Source organism: Oncorhynchus keta, chromosome 2 (assembly GCF_023373465.1).
Source record: "Oncorhynchus keta strain PuntledgeMale-10-30-2019 chromosome 2, Oket_V2, whole genome shotgun sequence".
NCBI classification, from domain to species: Eukaryota; Metazoa; Chordata; class Actinopteri; order Salmoniformes; family Salmonidae; genus Oncorhynchus; species Oncorhynchus keta.
Genome location: NC_068422.1, coordinates 17,581,003 through 17,608,126, shown reverse-complemented (window position 1 = coordinate 17,608,126; position 27,124 = coordinate 17,581,003). Strand labels below are relative to the sequence as shown.

The 27,124-nt window shown below is 38.3% G+C and overlaps 1 protein-coding gene and 1 long non-coding RNA gene across 4 annotated transcripts in view; one reads left to right on the top strand and one right to left on the bottom strand.

Moving 5' to 3' along the window:
- Positions 1–12,495, top strand: part of LOC127910268 (uncharacterized) — a 32,013-nt gene extending 19,518 nt beyond the window's left edge. The window contains exons 2-3 of one of the 2 annotated variants that reach the window (XR_008074049.1): positions 11,208–11,451; positions 11,594–12,495. This is a non-coding gene — a long non-coding RNA (uncharacterized LOC127910268). Of the gene's footprint in view, positions 1–11,207; positions 11,479–11,593 lie in introns of both variants that reach the window. The other variant, XR_008074048.1, reaches the window with a different exon arrangement.
- Positions 1–26,515, bottom strand: part of LOC118374071 (annexin A4-like) — a 51,686-nt gene extending 25,171 nt beyond the window's left edge. The window contains exons 1-10 of one of the 2 annotated variants that reach the window (XM_052473212.1): positions 26,359–26,515; positions 19,610–19,910; positions 19,443–19,474; positions 18,973–19,161; positions 18,682–18,769; positions 18,314–18,408; positions 16,847–16,960; positions 16,203–16,293; positions 15,036–15,115; positions 13,873–13,929 (exon numbers count right to left, since the gene is read on the bottom strand). In XM_052473212.1, coding sequence (XP_052329172.1) covers positions 13,873–13,929; positions 15,036–15,115; positions 16,203–16,293; positions 16,847–16,960; positions 18,314–18,408; positions 18,682–18,769; positions 18,973–19,161; positions 19,443–19,474; positions 19,610–19,901 — 1,038 coding nt within the window. In that variant the 5' untranslated portion in view covers positions 19,902–19,910; positions 26,359–26,515. Of the gene's footprint in view, positions 1–13,872; positions 13,930–15,035; positions 15,116–16,202; positions 16,294–16,846; positions 16,961–18,313; positions 18,409–18,681; positions 18,770–18,972; positions 19,162–19,442; positions 19,475–19,609; positions 19,911–24,825; positions 24,848–26,358 lie in introns of those variants that run through there. The other variant, XM_052473207.1, reaches the window with a different exon arrangement.
- Between the last annotated feature and the right edge of the window lie 609 nt (positions 26,516–27,124).

Here is a 27,124-nt window from a genome sequence, read left to right as displayed (position 1 = left end):
CACGTTCAGTTTCTAACACACAACATAACATGATCAGTTTCTAACACACAACATGTTCAGTTTCTAACACACAACATAACATGATCAATTTCTAACACACAACATGTTCAGTTTCTACACACAACATGTTCAGTTTCTAACACACAACACAACAAAACATGATTAGTTTCTAACACACAACATAACATGTTCAATTTCTAACACACAACATGTTCAATTTCTAACACACAACATGTTCAATTTCTAACACACAACATAACAGGATCAGTTTCTAACACACAACATGTTCAGTTTCTACACACAACATGTTCAGTTTCTAACACACAACATGTTCAGTTTCTAACACACAACATGATCAGTTTCTACACACAACATGTTCAGTTTCTAACACACAACATGTTCAGTTTCTAACACACAACATAACATGTTCAATTTCTAACACACAACATGTTCAGTTTCTAACACACAACATGTTCAGCATCTAACACACAACAAAACATGTTCAATTTCTAACACACAACATAACAGGATCAGTTTCTAACACACAACATGTTCAGTTTCTAACACACAACATGTTCAGTTTCTAACACACAACATGTTCAGTTTCTAACACACAACATGTTCAGTTTCTAACACACAACATAACAGGATCAGTTTCTAACACACAACATGTTCAGTTTCTACACACAACATAACAGGATCAGTTTCTAACACACAACATATTCAGTTTCTAACACACAACATGTTCAGTTTCTAACACACAACATGTTCAGTTTCTAACACACAACATGTTCAGTTTCTAACACACAACATGTTCAGTTTCTAACACACAACATAACATGTTCAGTTTCTAACACACAACATAACAGGATCAGTTTCTAACACACAACATATTCAGTTTCTAACACACAACATGTTCAGTTTCTAACACACAACATGTTCAGTTTCTAACACACAACATGTTCAGTTTCTAACACACAACATAACATGTTCAGTTTCTAACACACAACATAACAGGATCAGTTTCTAACACACAACATGTTCAGTTTCTAACACACAACATGTTCAGTTTCTAACACACAACATGTTCAGTTTCTAACACACAACATGTTCAGTTTCTAACACACAACATGTTCAGTTTCTAACACACAACATGTTCAGTTTCTAACACACAACATTTTCAGTTCCTAACACACAACATGTTCAGTTTCTAACACACAACACAACATGTTCAGTTTCTAACACACAACACAACATTTTCAGTTTCTAACACACAACACAACATGATCAGTTTCTAACACACAACATGTTCAGTTTCTAACACACAACACGTTCAGTTTCTAACACACAACATAACATGATCACTTTCTAACACACAACAAAACATGATCAGTTTCTAACACACAACACGTTCAGTTTCTAACACACAACATGTTCAGTTTCTAACACACAACATTTTCAGTTCCTAACACACAACATGTTCAGTTTCTAACACACAACATGTTCAGTTTCTAACACACAACATTTTCAGTTTCTAACACACAACAAAACATGTTCAATTTCTAACACACAACATAACAGGATCAGTTTCTAACACACAACATGTTCAGTTTCTAACACACAACATGTTCAGTTTCTAACACACAACATGTTCAGTTTCTAACACACAACATGTTCAGTTTCTAACACACAACATAACAGGATCAGTTTCTAACACACAACATGTTCAGTTTCTACACACAACATAACAGGATCAGTTTCTAACACACAACATATTCAGTTTCTAACACACAACATGTTCAGTTTCTAACACACAACATGTTCAGTTTCTAACACACAACATGTTCAGTTTCTAACACACAACATGTTCAGTTTCTAACACACAACATAACATGTTCAGTTTCTAACACACAACATAACAGGATCAGTTTCTAACACACAACATATTCAGTTTCTAACACACAACATGTTCAGTTTCTAACACACAACATGTTCAGTTTCTAACACACAACATGTTCAGTTTCTAACACACAACATAACATGTTCAGTTTCTAACACACAACATAACAGGATCAGTTTCTAACACACAACATGTTCAGTTTCTAACACACAACATGTTCAGTTTCTAACACACAACATAACATGTTCAGTTTCTAACACACAACATGTTCAGTTTCTACACACAACATAACAGGATCAGTTTCTAACACACAACATGTTCAGTTTCTACACACAACATAACAGGATCAGTTTCTAACACACAACATATTCAGTTTCTAACACACAACATGTTCAGTTTCTAACACACAACACGTTCAGTTTCTAACACACAACATGATCAGTTTCTAACACACAACATAACATGATCAGTTTCTAACACACAACATAACATGATCAGTTTCTAACACACAACATAACATGATCAGTTTCTAACACACAACATGTTCAGTTTCTAACACATAACATGTTCAGTTTCTAACACACAACATAACATGATCAGTTTCTAACACACAACATAACATGTTCAGTTTCTAACACACAACACGTTCAGTTTCTAACACACAACATGTTCAGTTTCTAACACATAACATGTTCAGTTTCTAACACACAACATGTTCAGTTTCTAACACACAACATAACATGATCAGTTTCTAACACACAACATAACATGTTCAGTTTCTAACACACAACACGTTCAGTTTCTAACACACAACATGTTCAGTTTCTAACACATAACATGTTCAGTTTCTAACACACAACATGTTCAGTTTCTAACACACAACATAACATGATCAGTTTTTAACACACAACAAAACATGATCAGTTTCTAACACACAACACATTCAGTTTCTAACACACAACATTTTCAGTTTCTAACACACAACATAACATGATCAGTTTCTAACACACAACATAACATGTTCAGTTTCTAACACACAACATTTTCAGTTTCTAACACACAACATAACATGTTCAGTTTCTAACACACAACACAATATGTTCAGTTTCTAACACACAACATGTTCAGTTTCTAACACACAACATTTTCAGTTTCTAACACACAACATGTTCAGTTTCTAACACACAACATTTTCAGTTTCTAACACACAACATTTTCAGTTTCTAACACACAACACAACATGATCAGTTTCTAACACACAACATGTTCAGTTTCTAACACACAACACAACATGTTCAGTTTCTAACACACAACACAACATGTTCAGTTTCTAACACACAACATAACATGATCACTTTCTAACACACGACAAAACATGATCAGTTTCTAACACACAACACGTTCAGTTTCTAACACACAACATAACATGATCAGTTTCTAACACACAACATGTTCAGTTTCTAACACACAACATAACATGATCAATTTCTAACACACAACATGTTCAGTTTCTACACACAACATGTTCAGTTTCTAACACACAACACAACAAAACATGATTAGTTTCTAACACACAACATAACATGTTCAATTTCTAACACACAACATGTTCAATTTCTAACACACAACATGTTCAATTTCTAACACACAACATAACAGGATCAGTTTCTAACACACAACATGTTCAGTTTCTACACACAACATGTTCAGTTTCTAACACACAACATGTTCAGTTTCTAACACACAACATGATCAGTTTCTACACACAACATGTTCAGTTTCTAACACACAACATGTTCAGTTTCTAACACACAACACGTTCAGTTTCTAACACACAACACGTTCAGTTTCTACACACAACATGTTCAGTTTCTAACACACAACATGTTCAATTTCTAACACACAACATGTTCAGTTTCTAACACACAACATGTTCAGCATCTAACACACAACAAAACATGTTCAATTTCTAACACACAACATAACAGGATCAGTTTCTAACACACAACATGTTCAGTTTCTAACACACAACATGTTCAGTTTCTAACACACAACATGTTCAGTTTCTAACACACAACATGTTCAGTTTCTAACACACAACATGTTCAGTTTCTAACACACAACATAACAGGATCAGTTTCTAACACACAACATGTTCAGTTTCTACACACAACATAACAGGATCAGTTTCTAACACACAACATATTCAGTTTCTAACACACAACATGTTCAGTTTCTAACACACAACATGTTCAGTTTCTAACACACAACATGTTCAGTTTCTAACACACAACATGTTCAGTTTCTAACACACAACATAACATGTTCAGTTTCTAACACACAACATAACAGGATCAGTTTCTAACACACAACATATTCAGTTTCTAACACACAACATGTTCAGTTTCTAACACACAACATGTTCAGTTTCTAACACACAACATGTTCAGTTTCTAACACACAACATAACATGTTCAGTTTCTAACACACAACATGTTCAGTTTCTAACACACAACATGTTCAGTTTCTAACACACAACATGTTCAGTTTCTAACACACAACATGTTCAGTTTCTAACACACAACATGTTCAGTTTCTAACACACAACATAACATGTTCAGTTTCTAACACACAACATAACAGGATCAGTTTCTAACACACAACATGTTCAGTTTCTACACACAACATAACAGGATCAGTTTCTAACACACAACATATTCAGTTTCTAACACACAACATGTTCAGTTTCTAACACACAACATGTTCAGTTTCTAACACACAACATGTTCAGTTTCTAACACACAACATGTTCAGTTTCTAACACACAACATAACATGTTCAGTTTCTAACACACAACATAACAGGATCAGTTTCTACACACAACATATTCAATTTCTAACACACAACATGTTCAGTTTCTACACACAACATGTTCAGTTTCTACACACAACATGTTCAGTTTCTAACACACAACATGTTCAGTTTCTAACACACAACATGTTCAGTTTCTAACACACAACATGTTCAGTTTCTAACACACAACATGTTCAGTTTCTAAAACACAACATAACATGTTCAGTTTCTAACACACAACATAACAGGATCAGTTTCTAACACACAACATGTTCAGTTTCTACACACAACATAACAGGATCAGTTTCTAACACACAACATATTCAGTTTCTAACACACAACATGTTCAGTTTCTAACACACAACATGTTCAGTTTCTAACACACAACATGTTCAGTTTCTAACACACAACATGTTCAGTTTCTAACACACAACATAACAGGATCAGTTTCTACACACAACATATTCAATTTCTAACACACAACATGTTCAGTTTCTACACACAACATGTTCAGTTTCTACACACAACATCTTCAGTTTCTAACACACAACATGTTCAGTTTCTAACACACAACATGTTCAATTTCTAACACACAACATGTTCAGTTTCTAACACACAACATAACATGTTCAGTTTCTACACGCAACATGTTCAATTTCTAACACACAACATATTCAATTTCTAACACAAAACATGTTCAGTTTCTACACACAACATAACAGGACCAGTTTCTACACACAACATGTTCAGTTTCTAACACACAACATAACATGATCAGTTTCTAACACACAACATGTTCAATTTCTAACACAAAACATGTTCAGTTTCTACACACAACATAACAGGACCAGTTTCTACACACAACATGTTCAGTTTCTAACACACAACATAACATGATCAGTTTCTAACACACAACATATTCAATTTCTAACACAAAACATGTTCAGTTTCTACACACAACATAACAGGACCAGTTTCTACACACAACATGTTCAGTTTCTAACACACAACATAACATGATCAGTTTCTAACACACAACATAACATGATCAGTTTCTAACACACAACATATTCAGTTTCTAACACACAACATAACAGGACCAGTTTCTAACACACAACATAACATGATCAGTTTCTAACACACAACATATTCAGTTTCTAACACACAACATAACATGATCAGTTTCTAACACACAACATAACATGATCAGTTTCTAACACACAACATGTTCAGTTTCTAACACACAACATAACAGGACCAGTTTCTACACACAACATGTTCAGTTTCTAACACACAACATGTTCAGTTTCTAACACACAACATAACATGATCAGTTTCTAACACACAACATAACAGGATCAGTTTCTAACACACAACATGTTCAGTTTCTAACACACAACATAACATGTTCAGTTTCTAACACACAACATAACAGGATCAGTTTCTAACACACAACATGTTCAGTTTCTAACACACAACATAACATGATCAGTTTCTAACACACAACATAACATGATCAGTTTCTAACACACAACATGTTCAGTTTCTAACACACAACATAACATGTTCAGTTTCTAACACACAACATGTTCAGTTTCTACACACAACATATTCAATTTCTAACACACAACATGTTCAGTTTCTACACACAACATGTTCAGTTTCTACACACAACATGTTCAGTTTCTAACACACAACATGTTCAGTTTCTAACACACAACATGTTCAGTTTCTAACACACAACATGTTCAGTTTCTAACACACAACATGTTCAGTTTCTAACACACAACATGTTCAGTTTCTAACACACAACATGTTCAGTTTCTAACACACAACATAACAGGATCAGTTTCTAACACACAACATGTTCAGTTTCTAACACACAACATAACATGATCAGTTTCTAACACACAACATAACATGATCAGTTTCTAACACACAACATATTCAATTTCTAACACAAAACATGTTCAGTTTCTACACACAACATAACAGGACCAGTTTCTACACACAACATGTTCAGTTTCTAACACACAACATAACATGATCAGTTTCTAACACACAACATAACATGATCAGTTTCTAACACACAACATATTCAGTTTCTAACACACAACATAACAGGACCAGTTTCTAACACACAACATAACATGATCAGTTTCTAACACACAACATATTCAGTTTCTAACACACAACATAACATGATCAGTTTCTAACACACAACATAACATGATCAGTTTCTAACACACAACATGTTCAGTTTCTAACACACAACATAACAGGACCAGTTTCTACACACAACATGTTCAGTTTCTAACACACAACATGTTCAGTTTCTAACACACAACATAACATGATCAGTTTCTAACACACAACATAACAGGATCAGTTTCTAACACACAACATGTTCAGTTTCTAACACACAACATAACATGTTCAGTTTCTAACACACAACATAACAGGATCAGTTTCTAACACACAACATGTTCAGTTTCTAACACACAACATAACATGATCAGTTTCTAACACACAACATAACATGATCAGTTTCTAACACACAACATATTCAGTTTCTAACACACAACATAACATGTTCAGTTTCTAACACACAACATGTTCAGTTTCTACACACAACATATTCAATTTCTAACACACAACATGTTCAGTTTCTAACACACAACATGTTCAGTTTCTACACACAACATGTTCAGTTTCTAACACACAACATGTTCAGTTTCTAACACACAACACAACATGTTCAGTTTCTAACACACAACATGTTCAGTTTCTAACACACAACATGTTCAGTTTCTAACACACAACATAACATGTTCAGTTTCTAACACACAACATGTTCATAACAGGATCAGTTTCTAACAAAACATATTCAGTTTCTAACACACAACATGTTTCTAGTTTCTACACACAACATGTTCAGTTTCTACACACAACATGTTCAGTTTCTACACACAACATGTTCAGTTTCTAACACACAACATGTTCAGTTTCTAACACACAACATGTTCAATTTCTAACACACAACATGTTCAGTTTCTAACACACAACATAACATGTTCAGTTTCTACACACAACATGTTCAATTTCTAACACACAACATATTCAATTTCTAACACAAAACATGTTCAGTTTCTACACACAACATAACAGGACCAGTTTCTACACACAACATGTTCAGTTTCTAACACACAACATAACATGATCAGTTTCTAACACACAACATGTTCAATTTCTAACACAAAACATGTTCAGTTTCTACACACAACATAACAGGACCAGTTTCTACACACAACATGTTCAGTTTCTAACACACAACATAACATGATCAGTTTCTAACACACAACATAACATGTTCAGTTTCTAACACACAACATAACATGTTCAGTTTCTAACACATAACATATTCAATTTCTAACACAAAACATGTTCAGTTTCTACACACAACATGTTCAGTTTCTAACACACAACATAACATGATCAGTTTCTAACACACAACATAACATGATCAGTTTCTAACACACAACATAACATGATCAGTTTCTAACACACAACATATTCAGTTTCTAACACACAACATAACAGGACCAGTTTCTACACACAACATGTTCAGTTTTCTAACACACAACATAACATGATCAGTTTCTAACACACAACATAACATGATCAGTTTCTAACACACAACATATTCAGTTTCTAACACACAACATAACAGGACCAGTTTCTAACACACAACATAACATGATCAGTTTCTAACACACAACATATTCAGTTTCTAACACACAACATAACATGATCAGTTTCTAACACACAACATAACATGATCAGTTTCTAACACACAACATGTTCAGTTTCTAACACACAACATAACAGGACCAGTTTCTACACACAACATGTTCAGTTTCTAACACACAACATGTTCAGTTTCTAACACACAACATAACATGATCAGTTTCTAACACACAACATAACAGGATCAGTTTCTAACACACAACATGTTCAGTTTCTAACACACAACATAACATGTTCAGTTTCTAACACACAACATAACAGGATCAGTTTCTAACACACAACATGTTCAGTTTCTAACACACAACATAACATGATCAGTTTCTAACACACAACATAACATGATCAGTTTCTAACACACAACATGTTCAGTTTCTAACACACAACATAACATGTTCAGTTTCTAACACACAACATGTTCAGTTTCTACACACAACATATTCAATTTCTAACACACAACATGTTCAGTTTCTACACACAACATGTTCAGTTTCTACACACAACATGTTCAGTTTCTAACACACAACATGTTCAGTTTCTAACACACAACATGTTCAGTTTCTAACACACAACATGTTCAGTTTCTAACACACAACACAACATGTTCAGTTTCTAACACACAACATGTTCAGTTTCTAACACACAACATGTTCAGTTTCTAACACACAACATAACATGTTCAGTTTCTACACACAACATGTTCAGTTTCTACACACAACATATTCAATTTCTAACACACAACATGTTCAGTTTCTACCCACAACATAACATGATCAGTTTCTAACACACAACATAACATGATCAGTTTCTAACACACAACATAACATGTTCAGTTTCTAACACACAACATAACATGTTCAGTTTCTACACACAACATAACATGATCAGTTTCTACACACAACATGTTCAGTTTCTAACACACAACATAACATGATCAGTTTCTAACACACAACATAACATGTTCAGTTTCTAACACACAACATAACATGTTCAGTTTCTACACACAACATAACAGGACCAGTTTCTACACACAACATGTTCAGTTTCTAACACACAACATAACATGTTCAATTTCTAACACACAACATGTTCAGTTTCTACACACAACATAACAGGTTCAGTTTCTACACACAACATAACAGGGCCAGTTTCTAACACACAACATAACAGGACCAGTTTCTACACACAACATAACATGATCAGTTTCTAACACACAACATAACATGTTCAGTTTCTAACACACAACATGTTCAGTTTCTACACACAACATAACAGGACCAGTTTCTAACACACAACATAACAGGATCAGTTTCTAACACACAACATAACCAGTTTCTAACACACAACATAACCAGTTTCTAACACACAACATAACCAGTTTCTAACACACAACATGTTCAGTTTCTAACACACAACATGTTCAGTTTCTAACACACAACATAACATGTTCAGTTTCTACACACACAACATAACAGTATCAGTTGAGCACACAACACAACATGATCAGTTTCTAACACACAACATGATCAGTTTCTAACACACAACATAACAGTATCAGTTGAGCACACAACACAACATGATCAGTTTCTAACACACAACATGATCAGTTTCTAACACACAACATGTTCAGTTTCTAACACACAACATGTTCAGTTTCTACACACAACATAACAGGACCAGTTTCTAACACACAACATAACAGGATCAGTTTCTAACACACAACATAACCAGTTTCTAACACACAACATAACAGGATCAGTTTCTAACACAACATAACAGGATCAGTTTCTAACACAACATAACAGGATCAGTTTCTAACACACAACATGTTCAGTTTCTAACACACAACACAACATGTTCAGTTTCTAACACACAACATAACAGTATCAGTTGAGCACACAACACAACATGATCAGTTTCTAACACACAACATGTTCAGTTTCTACACACAACATAACAGGATCAGTTTCTAACACAACATAACAGGATCAGTTTCTAACACAACATAACAGGATCAGTTTCTAACACACAACATGTTCAGTTTCTAACACACAACACAACATGTTCAGTTTCTAACACACAACATAACAGTATCAGTTGAGCACACAACACAACATGATCAGTTTCTAACACACAACATGTTCAGTTTCTACACACAACATAACAGGATCAGTTTCTAACACAACATAACAGGATCAGTTTCTAACACACAACATGTTCAGTTTCTAACACACAACATAACATGTCCAGTTTCTAACACACAACATAACATGTTCAGTTTCTAACACACAACATAACATGTTCAGTTTCTAACACACAACATAACATGTTCAGTTTCTAACACACAACATAACATGTTCAGTTTCTAACACACAACATAACATGTTCAGTTTCTAACACACAACATAACATGTTCAGTTTCTAACACACAACATAACATGTTCAGTTTCTAACACACAACATAACATGTTCAGTTTCTAACACACAACATAACATGATCAGTTTCTAACACACAACATGATCAGTTTCTAACACACAACATGATCAGTTTCTAACACACAACACAACAGGTTCAGTTTCTACCACACAACATAACAGGTTCAGTTTCTACACACAACATAACAGGTTCAGTTTCTACACAACATAACAGGTTCAGTTTCTAACACACAACATAATCAGTTTCTAACACACAACACAACAGGTTCAGTTTCTACCACACAACATAACAGGTTCAGTTTCTACCACACAACATAACAGGTTCAGTTTCTACACACAACATAACAGGTTCAGTTTCTAACACACAACATAACAGGACCAGTTTCTAACACACAACATAACAGGATCAGTTTCTACACACAACATAACAGGTTCAGTTTCTACACACAACATAACAGGTTCAGTTTCTACACACAACATAACAGGTTTCAGTTTCAGCTTTCTAACACACAACATAACAGGATCAGTTTCTAACACACAACATGATCAGTTTCTAACAACAACATAACATGGTTCAGTTTCTACCACACAACATAACAGGTTCAGTTTCTAACACACAACATAACAGGACCAGTTTCTAACACACAACATAACAGGATCAGTTTCTACACACAACATAACAGGTTCAGTTTCTACACACAACATAACAGGATCAGTTTCTACACACACAACATAACAAGATCCGTTTCTAACGCACAACATAACATGATCAGCTTCTACACACAACATAACAGGATCAGTTTCTAACACACAACATGATCAGTTTCTAACACACAACATAACATGTTCAGTTTCTACACACAACATAACAGGATCAGTTTCTAACACACAACATAACAGGATCAGTTTCTAACACACAACATAACAGGATCAGTTTCTAACACACAACATGATCAGTTTCTAACACACAACATAACCAGTTTCTAACACACAACATAACAAGATCCGTTTCTAACGCACAACATAACATGATCAGCTTCTACACACAACATAACAGGATCAGTTTCTAACACACAACATGATCAGTTTCTAACACACAACATAACCAGTTTCTAACACACAACATAACATGTTCAGTTTCTACACACAACATAACAGGATCAGTTTCTAACACACAACATAACAGGATTAGTTTCTAACACACAACATAACCAGTTTCTAACACACAACATAACCAGTTTCTAACACACAACATAACATGTTCAGTTTCTAGCACACAACATAACATGTTCAGTTTCTAGCACACAACTGCTTTTAAACGCTAGTAAAACTAAATGCATGCTTTTCAACCCATCGCTGCCCGCACCCGCCCGCCGGACCAGCATCACTACTCTGGACGGTTCTGATTTAGAATATGTGGACAACTACAAATACCTAGGTGTCTGGATAGACTGTAAACTCTCATTCCAGGGTCACATTAAACATCTCCAATACAAAATTAAATCTAGAATCGGCTTCCTATTTCGCAACAAAGCATCTTTCACTCACGCTGCCAAACTTACCCTTGTAAAACTGACTATCCTACCGATCCTCGACTTCGGCGATGTCATTTACAAAATAGCCTCCAACACTCTACTCAGCAAACTGGATGCAGTCTATCACAGTGCCATCCGTTTTGTCACCAAAGCCCCATATACCACCCACCATTACGACCTGCATGCTCTTGTCAGCTGGCCCTCGCTGCATATTCGTCGCCAGACCCACTGGCTCCAGGTCATCTATAAGTTGTTGTTAGGTAAAGCCCTGCCTTATCCTGGCTCACTGGTCACGATAACAACACCCACCCGTGGCACGCGCTCCAGCAGGTATATCTCACTGGTCATCCCCAAAGCCAACACCTCTTTGGCCGTCTTTCCTTCCAATTCTCTGCTGCCAATGACGAACGAATTGCAAAAAATAAATAAATAAATAACAAAAAAAACAACGACAAAAAAATTGCTGAAGCTGGAGACTTATATTTCCCTCACTAACTTTAAACATCAGCTATCTGAGCAGCTGACCAATCGCTGCAGCTGTACATAGCCCATATGTAAATAGCCCATCCAATCTACCTACCTCATCCCATATTGTTATTATTTACTTTTTTGCACAACAGTATTTCTACTTGCACATCATCATCTGCACATCTTTCACTCCAGTGTTAATTTGCTAAATTGTAATTACTTCGCTACTATGGCCTATTTATTGCCTTACCTCCTCACGCCATTTGCACACACTGTGTAAAGACTTTATTTTTTATGTTGTGTTATTGACTGTATGTTTGTTTATTCCATGTGTAACTCTGTTGTTTGTGTCGCACTGCTTTGCTTTATCTTGGCCAGGTCGCAGTTGTAAATGAGAACTTGTTCTCAACTGGCCTACCCGGTTAAATAATGGTGAAATATTTTTTTTTTTTAAATGAACAATAAACAACATGATCAGTTGTTTATCCATTGCTTCTTGAAAAATCCAGACCCAGCCGCATCAAAAGTTTTGGGCACATATTCGCAGTAGAAAGGGGTTTGTTTACATTGAAATGGATACGATCATTCAACTTCAGTATCTAACACAAAATAACTATCAGTAGAAGCATGAAATGCTTGTCTAACTCTTTGGAATCATATATCATATCTTTGGAATCATATCGGCTGCCAATATTTTTTAAAGATGAATATTGGCAGATACATGCTTCCTTAAGTAAAGTTTCAGATCAGAAATTAAACAAATAATGTCCAATTTCTTATAAGCCTACTGGGTATATAAGCACTATTGTGACATCACAAAGATCTTTAAAACTATTTAAATGCTATTATATTAACAGAACAAGAAACAGTGATCACCTGAGCATCCTGTTTGGCCATGTTGATGTCCACTTGTTCCCTCTCGTCTCGATTTCCCTTCAAACAGAAAGCAAAAAAATGGTTTTACTACAAAAGAAATGGATGCATCCCAAATGGCATCTTATTCCCTATATAGTGCACTGCTTTTGACGATATTATTCCACGGGAAGAAAAAGAAAATCTGGAAACCCTTACAAACTATGAACAGTGGAATACTCGTAGCCTGGAAGGAATTTGAGGCATGGAAACTCAACTTCTCCTCTACCAATTTCAGTAATTGCTTCCATAAATCTTTCATGGTATCTTTATGGTCAGCGTCCTAAATTACACCCTATTCCATTTATAGTGCACTACATACGGTTCTTTTCAAAAGTAGTGCACTATATAGGGAATAGGTTACAGTTTTGGGATGCATCCATTGCTTCTTGAAAAATCCAGACCCAGCCGCATCAAAAGTTTTGGGCACATATTCGCAGTAGAAAGGGGTTTGTTTACATTGAAATGGATACGATCATTCAACTTCAAATACAGCTCCTGCAAGTTACAAACAAGTAATCAGATGGTCATCGTCTACAACATTGCAGATGTCATTGGAGGACTGAATATGTAGCAAGCCAGCGAGGCAAGGTAAAATATCCCAAATAGAGCTAGGTAAAGCCAGAAGAATAATAACTTGTTGAACATAGCTATAGCCATCAGTCTTGTCATGGTCATCACTCACACACTACTAAGTTTGTCAATGTCCCAACATCATGTATCTGCTACAGGACTTTTTGCTGTGAGCATATGTGTGCACCACTCCAATATGACGTTTGCTTGTAATGGCTCTACTTCCTGACTCAGGAAGAGGCTATAGTAGATGTTTATCTTGAGAGGGAAATAGCAGTTTCATACAAATTTGGTTCCCCCGAGTCTTTTTCACTTGTTCACTTCATTAAAATAATATAACATTTCAGAAATTGCTAACACAAATTAAAGATGTCTAATTTGTAGCCATTAGATAGCTAGATTTAAGTGCAAGAGCACCGACTTTGTTGAGTATTAGGTTGTCATCATGAATCAGCTTTAGCCTTCACTGTCAAAGATGTTACGCAATGATAACGATTAACAACACATCAATAACATAACAAAAACCCATCGATAACATATCAATAAAAAGTTACCTGACAGAGTGAGACGAGGAGCCTACGGAAGTGTCCTGAGGTGTCGTTACTGATGGAATCCTCCAGGGTCTTACCATACTCTGAAACAAACAGCATTTCAACACAGTCTTAAACTAACGCCATTTCAGTCAGTTACTCTGAAACACACAGCATTTCAATACAGTCTTAAACTAACGCCATTTCAGTCAGTTACTCTGAAACAAACAGCATTTCAACACAGTCTTAAACTAACGCCATTTCAGTCAGTTACTCTGAAACAAACAGCATTTCAACACAGTCTTAAACTAACGCCATTTCAGTCAGTTACTCTGAAACAAACAGCATTTCAACACAGTCTTAAACTAACGCCATTTCAGTCAGTTACTCTGAAACAAACAGCATTTCAACACAGTCTTAAACTAACGCCATTTCAGTCAGTTACTCTGAAACACACAGCATTTCAATACATTGTCTTAAACAAACTCCATTTCAGTCAGTTACTCTGAAACACACAGGGTAGGTGTCTAGGCTCCTTACTTTTTCCAATCTTTACTAATGCCATGCCACTGGCATACAGATGACTCAACACTATACATGTCAGCTACTACAGTGTCTGAAATGACTGCAACACTTAACAAAGAGCTGCAGTTAGTTTCAGAGTGGGTGGCAAAGAATAAGTTAGTCCTAATTATTTTTAGAAAACTAAAAGCATTGTATTTGGGACAAATTATTCACTAAACCTCAACTACATCATGTTGAAATTGAGCAAGTTGAGGTGACTAAACTGCTTGGAGTAACCCTGGATTGTAAACTGTCATCAAAACATATTGATACATAAGATTTGGAGAAGTCTATCCATAATAAAGAGCTGCTCTGCCTTTTTAACAACACTATCAACAAGGCAGGTCCTACAGGTCCTAGTTTTGTTGCACCTGGATTACTGTTCAGTCATGTGGTCAGTTGCCACATACACACACACACACATGATAACATACGCACTATACACACGCGTACACATGGATTTTGTACTGAAGATATGTGGTAGTGGTGGAGTAGGTGTGTTGTGAATGTATTGTAATATTTTTCAAATGGTATAAACTGCCTTAATTCTGCTGGACCCCAGGAAGAGTAGCTACTGTTGCCTTGGCAGCAGCTAATGGGGATTCATAATAAATACACAGCTCTTACCATGTTTGTAAATTTGATTGATTTCTCCGATTTCTGCATTGGAGCGAGATGACAGGATCTCAATCAGACATGCTTCATCAGTACCTGCACCCTGAGAACAAACCAGCCAGGGTTAAGTATACAGTAAATATATAAATGCTATGTGTATGAGTTCCAGAAATGATCTAGAAGACAATAATAATTACTGGCCAGGTGCAATACAGTAATACTTATTCTCTACAGCTACAGTGAATCACCATATAGTTCACCATATAGTTTGTGGTTCAAGACAAGAATACATCATGGCCCAAGTAATACTTGTTCTCTACAAGCTACAGTAAGTAGCTAAATCTTGTTCACCAGATAGTAAGATGGGTGATTCCTCAGGCCTCAACATACCTGATTTTGTCTGTCTTTAATGGAGCTTTCTGTTTCATACTGAAATGACTCACAAAAGAGGCCTAATATAAAGAGTGGAATAACCTGGGTGGTGTTCAATAGGCACGAAACAAAAGAAAACGGTCCATAACGGACTGAAATAGGGAGGTAATATCAGAACTTGTCCAATAAGAAGCTTGTTTCTGTTTTGTTTCAAAATGTTATCCTACGTTTTGCTCTAATGAACCTGGTATAGTCTAAGAGTAAACAAAAGAACCCGTTCAAACCGATATGGCTTCTTTGAGTTCAGATGCATCGAACTTGGCTGGTGTCTGCAACATGGCAATAGCCAGCTTCTCAAAACTCCCAGTCAGCTCAGACTTTAGATCGTGGAATAAATCCTGTGAAATAGAAGATTGTGTAAGAGGTCACTCAACATACAGTAAATCTGTGCCCCAAATGTGCTGCTGCTCCACCCTATTCCCTATATAGCACACTACTTTCAACCAGGGCTCATAGGGGAATAGGGTGTCATTTGAGACTGTGATGTAAATTAAATATTAGTTACATACTATCCTGTTTAATTAGACACTCTCTTTCCGTGTCTCTCTTTCCGTGTCTCTCTCTCTAGCTTCCCCCCCCTCTCTCTCCCTTCCTCCCTGTGCCCTAGGACCATGCCTCAGGACTACCTGGCCTGATGACTCCTTGCTGTCCCCAGTCCACCTGGTTGTGCTGGTGCTCCTGTTTCAACTGTTCTGCCTGCGGCTATGGAACCCTGATCTGCTCACCGGATGTGCTACCTGTCCCAGACCTGCTGTTTTCAACTCTCTAGAGACAGCAGGAGTGGTAGAGATACTCTTAATGATTGGCTATGAAAAGCCAACTGACATTTACTCCTGAGGTACTGACCCATGGCACCGTCTACAACCACTGTGATTATTATTATTTGACCCTGCTGGTCATCTATGAACATCTTAGCCATGTTCTGTTATAATCTCCACCCGGCACAGCCAGAAGAGGACTGGCCACCCCTCATAGCCTGGTTCATCTCTAGGATCTGGCCTTTCTAGGGAGTTTTTCCTAGCCACCGTGCTTCTACACCTGCATTGCTTGCTGTTTGGGGTTTAAGCTGGGTTTCTGTACAGCACTTGGTGACGTCAGCTGATGTAAGGGCTTTATAAATACATTTGATTGACATACTATGCTGTTTTACTTAAGATAAGTGTCTATTGTTATATGTAAGTATTTTTACTGATACAGGCTTGTTGTGTGACTTAGTCATAATTCTTGGCATACAGATAAGAGCCGTTCGGGTAAGACCTCAGTATGTAAAATCCTGTTTTCTCAATCTACAGGAATTTAGATGTGTGAAAACAAGCAGGAAGGAACAGACAGTTGATGTTGCCACCATTATCTGAACAGACAAGCTAAATCTGCATTTACACACCATGTTCCGTCCCTGTTTACATCTGGTAAACTGCCACATAGACAAAATAGGTGGTAGTTTTTCTATGAGAGAGAGAACTCTGTTCATTGGACTTTCCTAACGATGCACTGATTGGTTGTTATTGATTGCTTCATTTTTGCAAATGTTATAATAAAGTTGTTTTGAAGAATACAGTCTTGCTCTCCTTTTGGTTAGAATTACCACTACAGGACGCAGACATACATGAACACTACATGGAAGTTAAACTAACAGCAACAATAGCAGACAATAGAAGAAACCATAGTCATTACTCTAGTATAAACCTCACCTTCCCATAAGTGGTTTTGTAGGCTGCAACCATTGGAACCCTCTGCTTGCTGGTGCGGCTTCCAAGAAGCTCAATTATAGCGGACTCATCCGTGCCTGTTGAAAATAATCTATTATTAGCAGTTTAACTGGTAGTAGATGGAATGTGTATCACTAAATAGTGTGCTCTTAATTGTATAATATTCTACATATGCATCTAGCGATTGAAGATTTATAGAATATAATAAAATAACTTTTTTTCCCCAGAAGGAACTTCAGTTATGTAATGTGCATCTCTTAATAAAGTGTTCTTAGAATTTGACTGAATCTCATCAAATCCTTCATACATCTATCCATGATAGTGAATGTCTATAATGATGAACTACTGACCAAAGCCCTTCATGGCCTTGCGGAGGACTTCCACATCCCTCAGAGGGTCAGCACCTGGGTGGTCCTTTATCGCACCCCTGTAGCCTCTCTAATGACAAATAGAAACAAGTACTGAAAATGAAGCAAGGAAATACTGAAACAAGGAAATACTGAAACAAGGAAATACTGAAACAAGGAAATACTGAAACAAGGAAATACTTTGTAAAGTATATTAGGAAAAAGCTATGTAAATACAGGTTAATGGTTTCAGTCCACATGACACAAACTGAAAAAGAAACAAGAGATTCTCACATTGATGGCAGGTGAATGGGGAGTAGCCGGAGCACCACCTCCGTATCCTGGCATGGAGGGGTTGGGTGCCGGGGCTCCTCCAGGGTAGCCAGGCATGGGCTGCTGTCCTGGGGCAGGGCCTCCTGGGTACCCCTGGGGTGGACATGGAGCAGGACCGCCTGGGTATCCCTGGGGCATACCTCCGCCTGGCTGGAATGGAGAAAAGGAGGTGATTAGCTGGTATCACATTACTGGCTCTGGATATGTCCCAAATGGCACCCTATTCCCTAAATAGTGCACTACTTTTGACCAGGGCCCATAGGAATGGGGAGCCATTTGGGACATAATGACATGGTAACAGACTCCATACATGTTATAGGGTGTGTAGATCAGGTCGTAAATAGAACCCGCTGATTTAGAGCCGTACAATATGTTGGTAGTTACTTGGTTCTTAGTTAGCTACTTGATTCAAGGTAATAAGTCATATTTACCATTCCACCAACAGGGGCTCCACCCCAACCACCTAGAGAATGAAGAGACAACAAGTGAGTGATGTAGCATGATTTTAATGAACACGATAACTCCAAACCAGAGCAAGCACACTTTTGCACTACCATGAAAACAAAATACTAATGTAATCCCAAAATAATAGCCTTACCTTGTGCTGGAGGAATGGAAGGATAACCTCCGGCCTGCTGGGGAGGGTAGCCCCCTGCCTGGGGGGGGTAGCCGCCGGCTTGGGTTGGGTAGCCGCCGGCCTGGGGTGGGTAGCCACCGGCCTGGGGTGGGTAGCCTCCTGCTTGGGGGGGATATGCACCCGGTTGTGGGGGGTAGCCAGCTGCCTGGGGAGGGTAACCACCTGCCTGGGGAGGGTAGCCACCTGCCTGGGGAGGGTAGCCACCTGCCTGGGGAGGGTAGCCACCGGAGGGAGGGTAACCTGGATAACTCATCTTTAGGACCTGAAAGAAAGGAAGCATGAGAAGGTGAGGCATAAGTATTTATAAAAATATATATATATGTACACAGTTGAACTCTGGACCACCTATACTCCTATACCATAATTCTATCCTCCTGAGTCCTGCTTACAAGCTAAAATTAAACCAGGAAGCATCACTGACTAGATCAATAAAAAAGTGGTCAGATGACGTAGATGCTAAGCTACAGGACTGTTTTGCTAGCACAGACAGGAATATGTTCCCTGATTCCTCCAATGGCATTCAGGAGTATACCACATCAGTCATTGGCTTCATCAATAAGTGCATCGATGACGTCTTCCCCACAGTGGCTGTACGTACCATACCCCAACCAGAAACCATGGATTACATGCAGCATCCACACTGAGCTAAAGGCTAGAGCTGCCTCTTTCAAGGAGCGGGACTCTAACCCGGAAGCTTATGAGAAATCCCGCTATGCCCCCCGACGAACCATCAAACAGGCAAAGCATCAATACAGGACTAAGATCGAGTCCTACTACACCAGCTCTGATGCTCGTCGAATGTGTCAGGGCCTGCAAACCATTACAGACTACAAAGGGAAGCAAAGCCGAGAGCTGCCCAGTGACACAAGCCTACCGGACGAGCAAAACTATTTCTATGCTCACTTCGAGGAAAATAACACTGAAACATGCATGAGAGCACCAGCTGTACCGGAAGATGATGTGATCACGCTCTCCGCAGCCGATGTGAGTAAGACCTTTAGACAGGTCAACATTCACAAGGCCGCAGGGCCAGATGGATTCCCAGGACATGTAATGCAAGCATGCGCTGATCAACCAGCAACTGTCTTCACTGACATTTTCAACCTCCCCCTGTCCGAGTCTGTAATACCAACATGTTTTAAGCAGACCACCATAGTGCCTGTGCCCAAGAACACGAAGGTAACCTGCCTAAATGACTACCGACCCATAGCACTCACATCTGTAGCCATGAAGTGTTTTGAAAGGCTGGTTATGGCTCACATTTTATATTTCACCATTATTTAACCAGGTAAGCCAGTTGAGAACAAGTTATCATTTACAACTGTGACCTGGCCAAGATAAAGCAAAGCAGTGCGACAAAAACAACAACACAGAGTTACATGTGATAAACAAACGTACAATCAATAACATAATAGAAAAGTCTATGAACAGTGTGTGCAAATGTAGTACGATTAGGGAGGTAAGGCAATAAATAGGCCATAGAGGCGAAATAATTACAATTTAGCATTAACACTGGAGTGACAGATGTGCAGATGTTGGTGTGCAAGTAGATACTGGGTTGCAAAAGAGCATCAAAAAAATAATAATATGGGGATGAGGTAGTTGGATGGGCTATTTACAGATGGGTGGGTGTTGCTATGGTGACCAGTGAGCTGAGATAAGGTGGGGCTTTACCTAGCAAAAACGTATAGATGACCTAGAGCCAGTGAGTTTGGCGACAAACATGTATCAACACCATCATCCCAGAAATCCTAGACCCACTCCAATTTGCATACGACCCCTACAGATCTACAGATGAAGCAGTCTCTATTGCACTCCACGCTGCCCTTTCCCACCTGGACAAAAGGAACACCTATGTGAGAATGATATTTATTGATTACAGCTCAGCGTTCAACACCATAGTGCCCTCAAAGCTCATCAATAAGTTAAGGACCCTGGGACTAAACACCTCCCTCTGCAACTGGTTCCTGGACTTCCTGATGGGCCATCCCCAGGTGGTAAGGGTAGGTAACAACACATCCGCCATGCTGATAATCAACACAGGGGCCCCTCAGGGGTGTGCGCAGCCCCCTCCTTTACTCCCTGTTCACTCATGACTGCACGGCCAGGCGCGACCTCAAACCATCATTAAATTTGCCGATAACACAACAGTGGTAGGCCTGACCACCGACAACAACGACACAGCCTATAGGGAGGTCAGAGACCTGACCGTGTGGTGCAAGGACAACAACACCATCAAGATAAAGGAGATGACTGTGGACTACAGGAAAAAGAGGACTGAGCATGGCCCCATTCTCATCGACGGGGCGGCAGTGGAGCAGGTTGAGAGCTTCAAGTTCCTTGGTGTCCACATCACCAACATACTAACATGGTCCAAGCACATCATGACAGTCGTGAAGCAAGCACGACAAAACCTATTCCCCTCAAGAGACTGAAAAGATTTAGCATGGGTCCTCAGATCCTCAAATGGTTTTACAGCTGCCCCATCGAGAGCTTCCTGACTGGTTGCATGACTGCCTGGTATGGCAACTGCTCAACCTCCGACTGCAAGGCACTACAGAGGGTAGTGCGAATGGCCCAGTACATCACTGAGGCCAAGCTTCCTGCCATCCAGAACCTCTATACCAGGCGGTGTCAGAGGAAGGCTCTGAAAAATGTCAAAGACTCCAGGCACCCTAGTCATAGACTGTTCTCTCTGCTACCACACGGCAAGCGGTACCGGAGCACCATGTCTAGGTCCAAGAGGCATCTAAACAGCTTCTACCCCCCATAAGGCTCCTGAACATCTAGTCAAATGGCTACCGAAACCATTCACATTGCCCCCACCACTACCACTCTCTGTTGTCATCTATGCATAATCACCTTAATTAACTCTACCTACATGTACATACTGCCTCAACTAACAGGTACCCCCGCACATTGTACCGGCACCCCCCTGTACATATTGTTATTTTTTACTTCTCCTCTTTAATTACTTGTTACTTTTATTCTTATCCATATATTTTTTTAACTGCACTGTCGGTTAGGGGCTCGTAAGTAAGCATTTCATTGCAAGGTCTACACCTGTTGTATTCGGCGCATATGACTAATAAAATTTCATTTATCTTTTTTTGAACTGCCAGCTCTTCTGTTTTCTTCATGGTGTCAGATGACAAAGGGATATTGCATGTGTGTTACCTCATTTTATACCCTACTGAAACAGAAAGTGATGTAATGCCTCAATATAGTTCCTTAAGACTTAGATAAACTTAAATATGTGGAATGTAATTACTGGTTTAATTTTGGAAAATGTTATTTACAATCATCTTTAAGGGTGCCATTAATTGTGAAACCTTAATTTAGAGGACAATGATTTTTAATAAAATCAATAAATGATTTTAAGTGGGTTCCATTAAAAAAAATGATCAAATACAGTATTTCTCAAATGTTGGTATTTTGAGTTTGTCTCTATAATTATATTGTATATATTTAAAGTATTGCGTGTGCATTGCCAGTCAGGGGTTCCAGTAATGTTGGAGCTCACTCAATATAAAATACATTCAGGTCCAAAATTATTGGGACCTTTGATACAGACGTCCAAACAATACTGAATTAAATAAATAATTGCAATATTGCATGCAAAAAAAAAATGGGAAATTATATTTTATACTAATACAATTTCTCAGAGAAATGCATTTTAATCTGTAATCAAAGAGGTAAAAATTATTGGTACCCCTGTTTTCAATTCTAAGGCACCCTCCCCTTGCGAGGATAACAACATTGAGCCTTTTCTAAAATGTTTAAAGAGATTGGAGAACCATTGGGTCGGATCTTAGGCCATTACATAATCTTGTCAGATCCTTGATATCCTTCATCTGAGCTTATGGACTGCCCTCTTCAATTCAAATCACAGGTTTTCAATGGAGTTCAAGTCTGGAGACTGAGATGGCCATTGCAAAATGGTTGATTTTGTGGTCAGTTACCCATTTCTTTGTGGATTTTGATGTGTGCTTGGGGTTATTGTCTTGCTAGAAGATCCACTTGAGGCCAAGTTTCAGCATCCTGGCAGAGGCAACCAAGTTTTTGGCTAAAATGTCCTGGTACTTGTTAGAGTTCATGATGCCGTTGACCTTAAGAAGGACCCCAGGACCAGTAGAAGCTAAACAGACTCATAATATGGGTCCACTACAATATTTTACAATGCCATTGCCTGGCACTTGGATTGGAACTGGTAGTACGGTAAGATGACAAAAAAGTAGAGCTCTTTGGCCTGGATGCATATACAGAAAAGTACCTCTCACCTACTGTAAAATATGGTGGTGGATCTTTCATGTAACGGTTAATTTTATAGCTTCCACTGGTTCTGGGGCACTTGTTATGGTCAACACATACAGGAACATACATAGGAGGTACCGGCAAGACATTTAAATCTACTTTCACCCCTGGGTAAGTTTCTCAAAACCAAGTGAGATCGCAAATGAAGTGTCTGGACACTTCTACAAAATACCATTTAAAGTCAAAATATAGATTTGGTTAAAAAAAAGAGAAAAGTTAAAGGATGAGTTAAGCATACACAGACATTTCCATGTGACAAGATTTCCAGGCATTGGATTATTACATAAGAGAAAGCTCATTGTTTTGAGCAACTCCTACTTCCCCTTAGAATTGCCAAGTTAAATAAAGGTTAAATGGGATAAAAATGTTTGAGTCTTCCTTCCTTTCCAAAACACACTGTAAGGACAATGACATTACGTACCTTGCCTAAAGGATCAGAGGAAGCATAATTACTGTGGAAAATAGCTGACCAAATATTCTATTCAAAGAATAAAACTGCTAATTTTATTCAGATAATAAAGATTTGTAAAGACATAGTTCACTAAATAAACTCAAATTATAATAGAGAAGTAAAAGTTTCACAGGCAAATGGAGACTCGATGTACCTCACATAGGCTACATGGAGTAGTTGAGATGAATGATATGACTCCGAAATCAAATGAACAAACAGTAGACACTATTAAAGACTCTTGACCAGTTTACCAGTATTCCACTACCATGACTTGATGTGAAGCCGGGGTATAGACAATAAACATAAACTGCCTTGCAGGTTTCTGGTTTCAGGGCCTGTAATCGCAAAGTGGTGCACAAGGTTCAGTTTTGTCTTTTAAATCATAATTAATACAAGGGAGACCTGTACTTACATCAGCACTCCTAATTTGAGACACTCCCTGGACTGGATAACCCCGAAAGAGCAACATAACCAGTGACATATGGAGGGGCGATTGGGTGTTCCCCACCCCCTCCCCTCTGACACGTCACACGTTCCGGTGTTGTGCCGAAAATCTCAGTTAGGCTGCATTTTTTTTTTTTTAATGGCAGTTTGATCGCAGGGGAGTCACTAGTAATGTCTACAGTTTTCAGTTTGGCTATTTGTTCAAAGTGTATTAGTCTAAATAAATCTCTGCCAAAATGCGTCATCTCTCCCCTGTCTTATTCGACGAGTAGTTGTTCTGAAATGTTTATTGCTTGCCTACATTTCACTCCCTCCTCTATGTTTAATATAACACACAGACATTAATTATTCATGTCGGTTGCCTGTGAAGTTGGTTCTATAGAAGTATGTGACTCTGATGTGTGCCACAGAAAGTATTTGACTCTAGACACAAAATTAAGGAATTAGAAGGGGGGGGGGATTTCAGCAGGCAAGAAAATGAAATGAAACGCAACCTAACGTGATCACTGACAGCAGCCCTGAAGGACAAAAATAAAAAATACTTTCTGCTAAGATCAGTGAAATGTAGGCTACACAGACAACGGAGTGAAGAGCAGAAATCTCAATGAAGAATGAAAAATTGGGTGTGCGCGTTCACGCGAAGAGGGGGAGAATTCTGGCAGGGGGCGATTTTCGGCACAACACTGGGGATCTCAGTCGTATCTACCCTGAACACGGATTAATCTGAAAAAAACAGGCCGGGAGGCGGGCCCAGTACAGGCCTAATGCAAAGTTTAAGAATGAAAGTCATTGCTAGAGAACTAGCTTCGAACACACGACAATGTGTCTGTCAAGGGTTAATTCTTCGATTTGAACACAATAAAATAACGAAATAAAACCATAAAGCAAATAATTTCATAAAACCAGAATGGTTGCTACGATGTAACCTTCCAGCCAATCAGACTAGTCTGTGTTGTCTCATGTTTCATGTGTTCATTTATCCGCTGAATAATAAATATATGTATGATACACTGAGGTTGTTACATAATGTTACATAATATTACAATGTAGCCATCCAATAAATATCACATTGTAGCCTACCTAGTAGCCTACGCATCCCGAGTTGAGGCAAAATGGCAGTTTGAGATTAAACTATAGCCTCTATTGCGTAGGTCTATTTAGAAAACCTGGTCGATCTGCCAAGTAGGTTCATATAGGAGAGGAAAAATATGACAAAAAGTGTAGCGATTAAACAAGTGGCAATAACTAAATCCAGGATCGTTAACAAATAAGAGCGTTTTCAAAGGGCGATGATGGGCTGGGTGTTGAAACGAGATGCTGACATGGGAAATGCTTTGCTCTGACAGAAAATTAGCAGAATAGCTAAATAAAGCCAGTCAGAAGATTAAACCTGCCCACAATTCTAGAAGCACATTTCCAGAAATAGTCGAGTTCACTTGGATCGGTACAAAAGCTAACATTTAAGAATATAACCCTATAAAATCAAAATAACTTGTCTTACTTGGTTTTGACGGCGGGGCCGTTGAAGGGGAGAGATTCAGGAAGTAGTATGGGTGGGTCAGTGTATTTGTTGTGCTTTTTATTTTTGATCATTATAGACACAGTTCTGTGTTTTGCAAACATTGCCGCAGGCGGGTGATGCTCGGAAGTTGGTGGCAGAACACGGCGGAGTTCTTATAAAACGCCTGCTAAAAAAAGCCTATATTTATGTCACTTATGAGTGCATTTCACACTACTTTTTGATTACGATTGGATTCTAAGGCTCGTATGACTGTCCTGTTTAATATAATGTCTGTGTCATCATCGCAAATCAACTGCATTATACACTGCTCAAAAAATAAAGGGAACACTTAAACAACACAATGTAACTCCAAGTCAATCACACTTCTGTGAAATCAAACTGTCCACTTAGGAAGAAAACTGAGTGACAATAAATTTCACATGCTGTTGTGCAAATGGAATAGACAACAGGTGGCAATTATAGGCAATTAGCAAGACACCCCCAATACAGGAGTGGTTCTGCAGGTGGTAACCACAGACCACTTCTCATTTCCTATGCTTCCTGGCTGATGTTTTGGTCACTTTTGAATGCTGGCGGTGCTTTCACTCTAGTGGTCTACAACCCACACAAGTGGCTCCGGTAGTGCAGCTCATCCAGGATGGCAATGCTCAATGCGAGCTGTGGCAAGAAGGTTGGCTGTGTCTGTTAGCGTAGTGTCCAGAACATGGAGGCGCTACCAGGAGACAGGCCAGTACATCAGGAGACG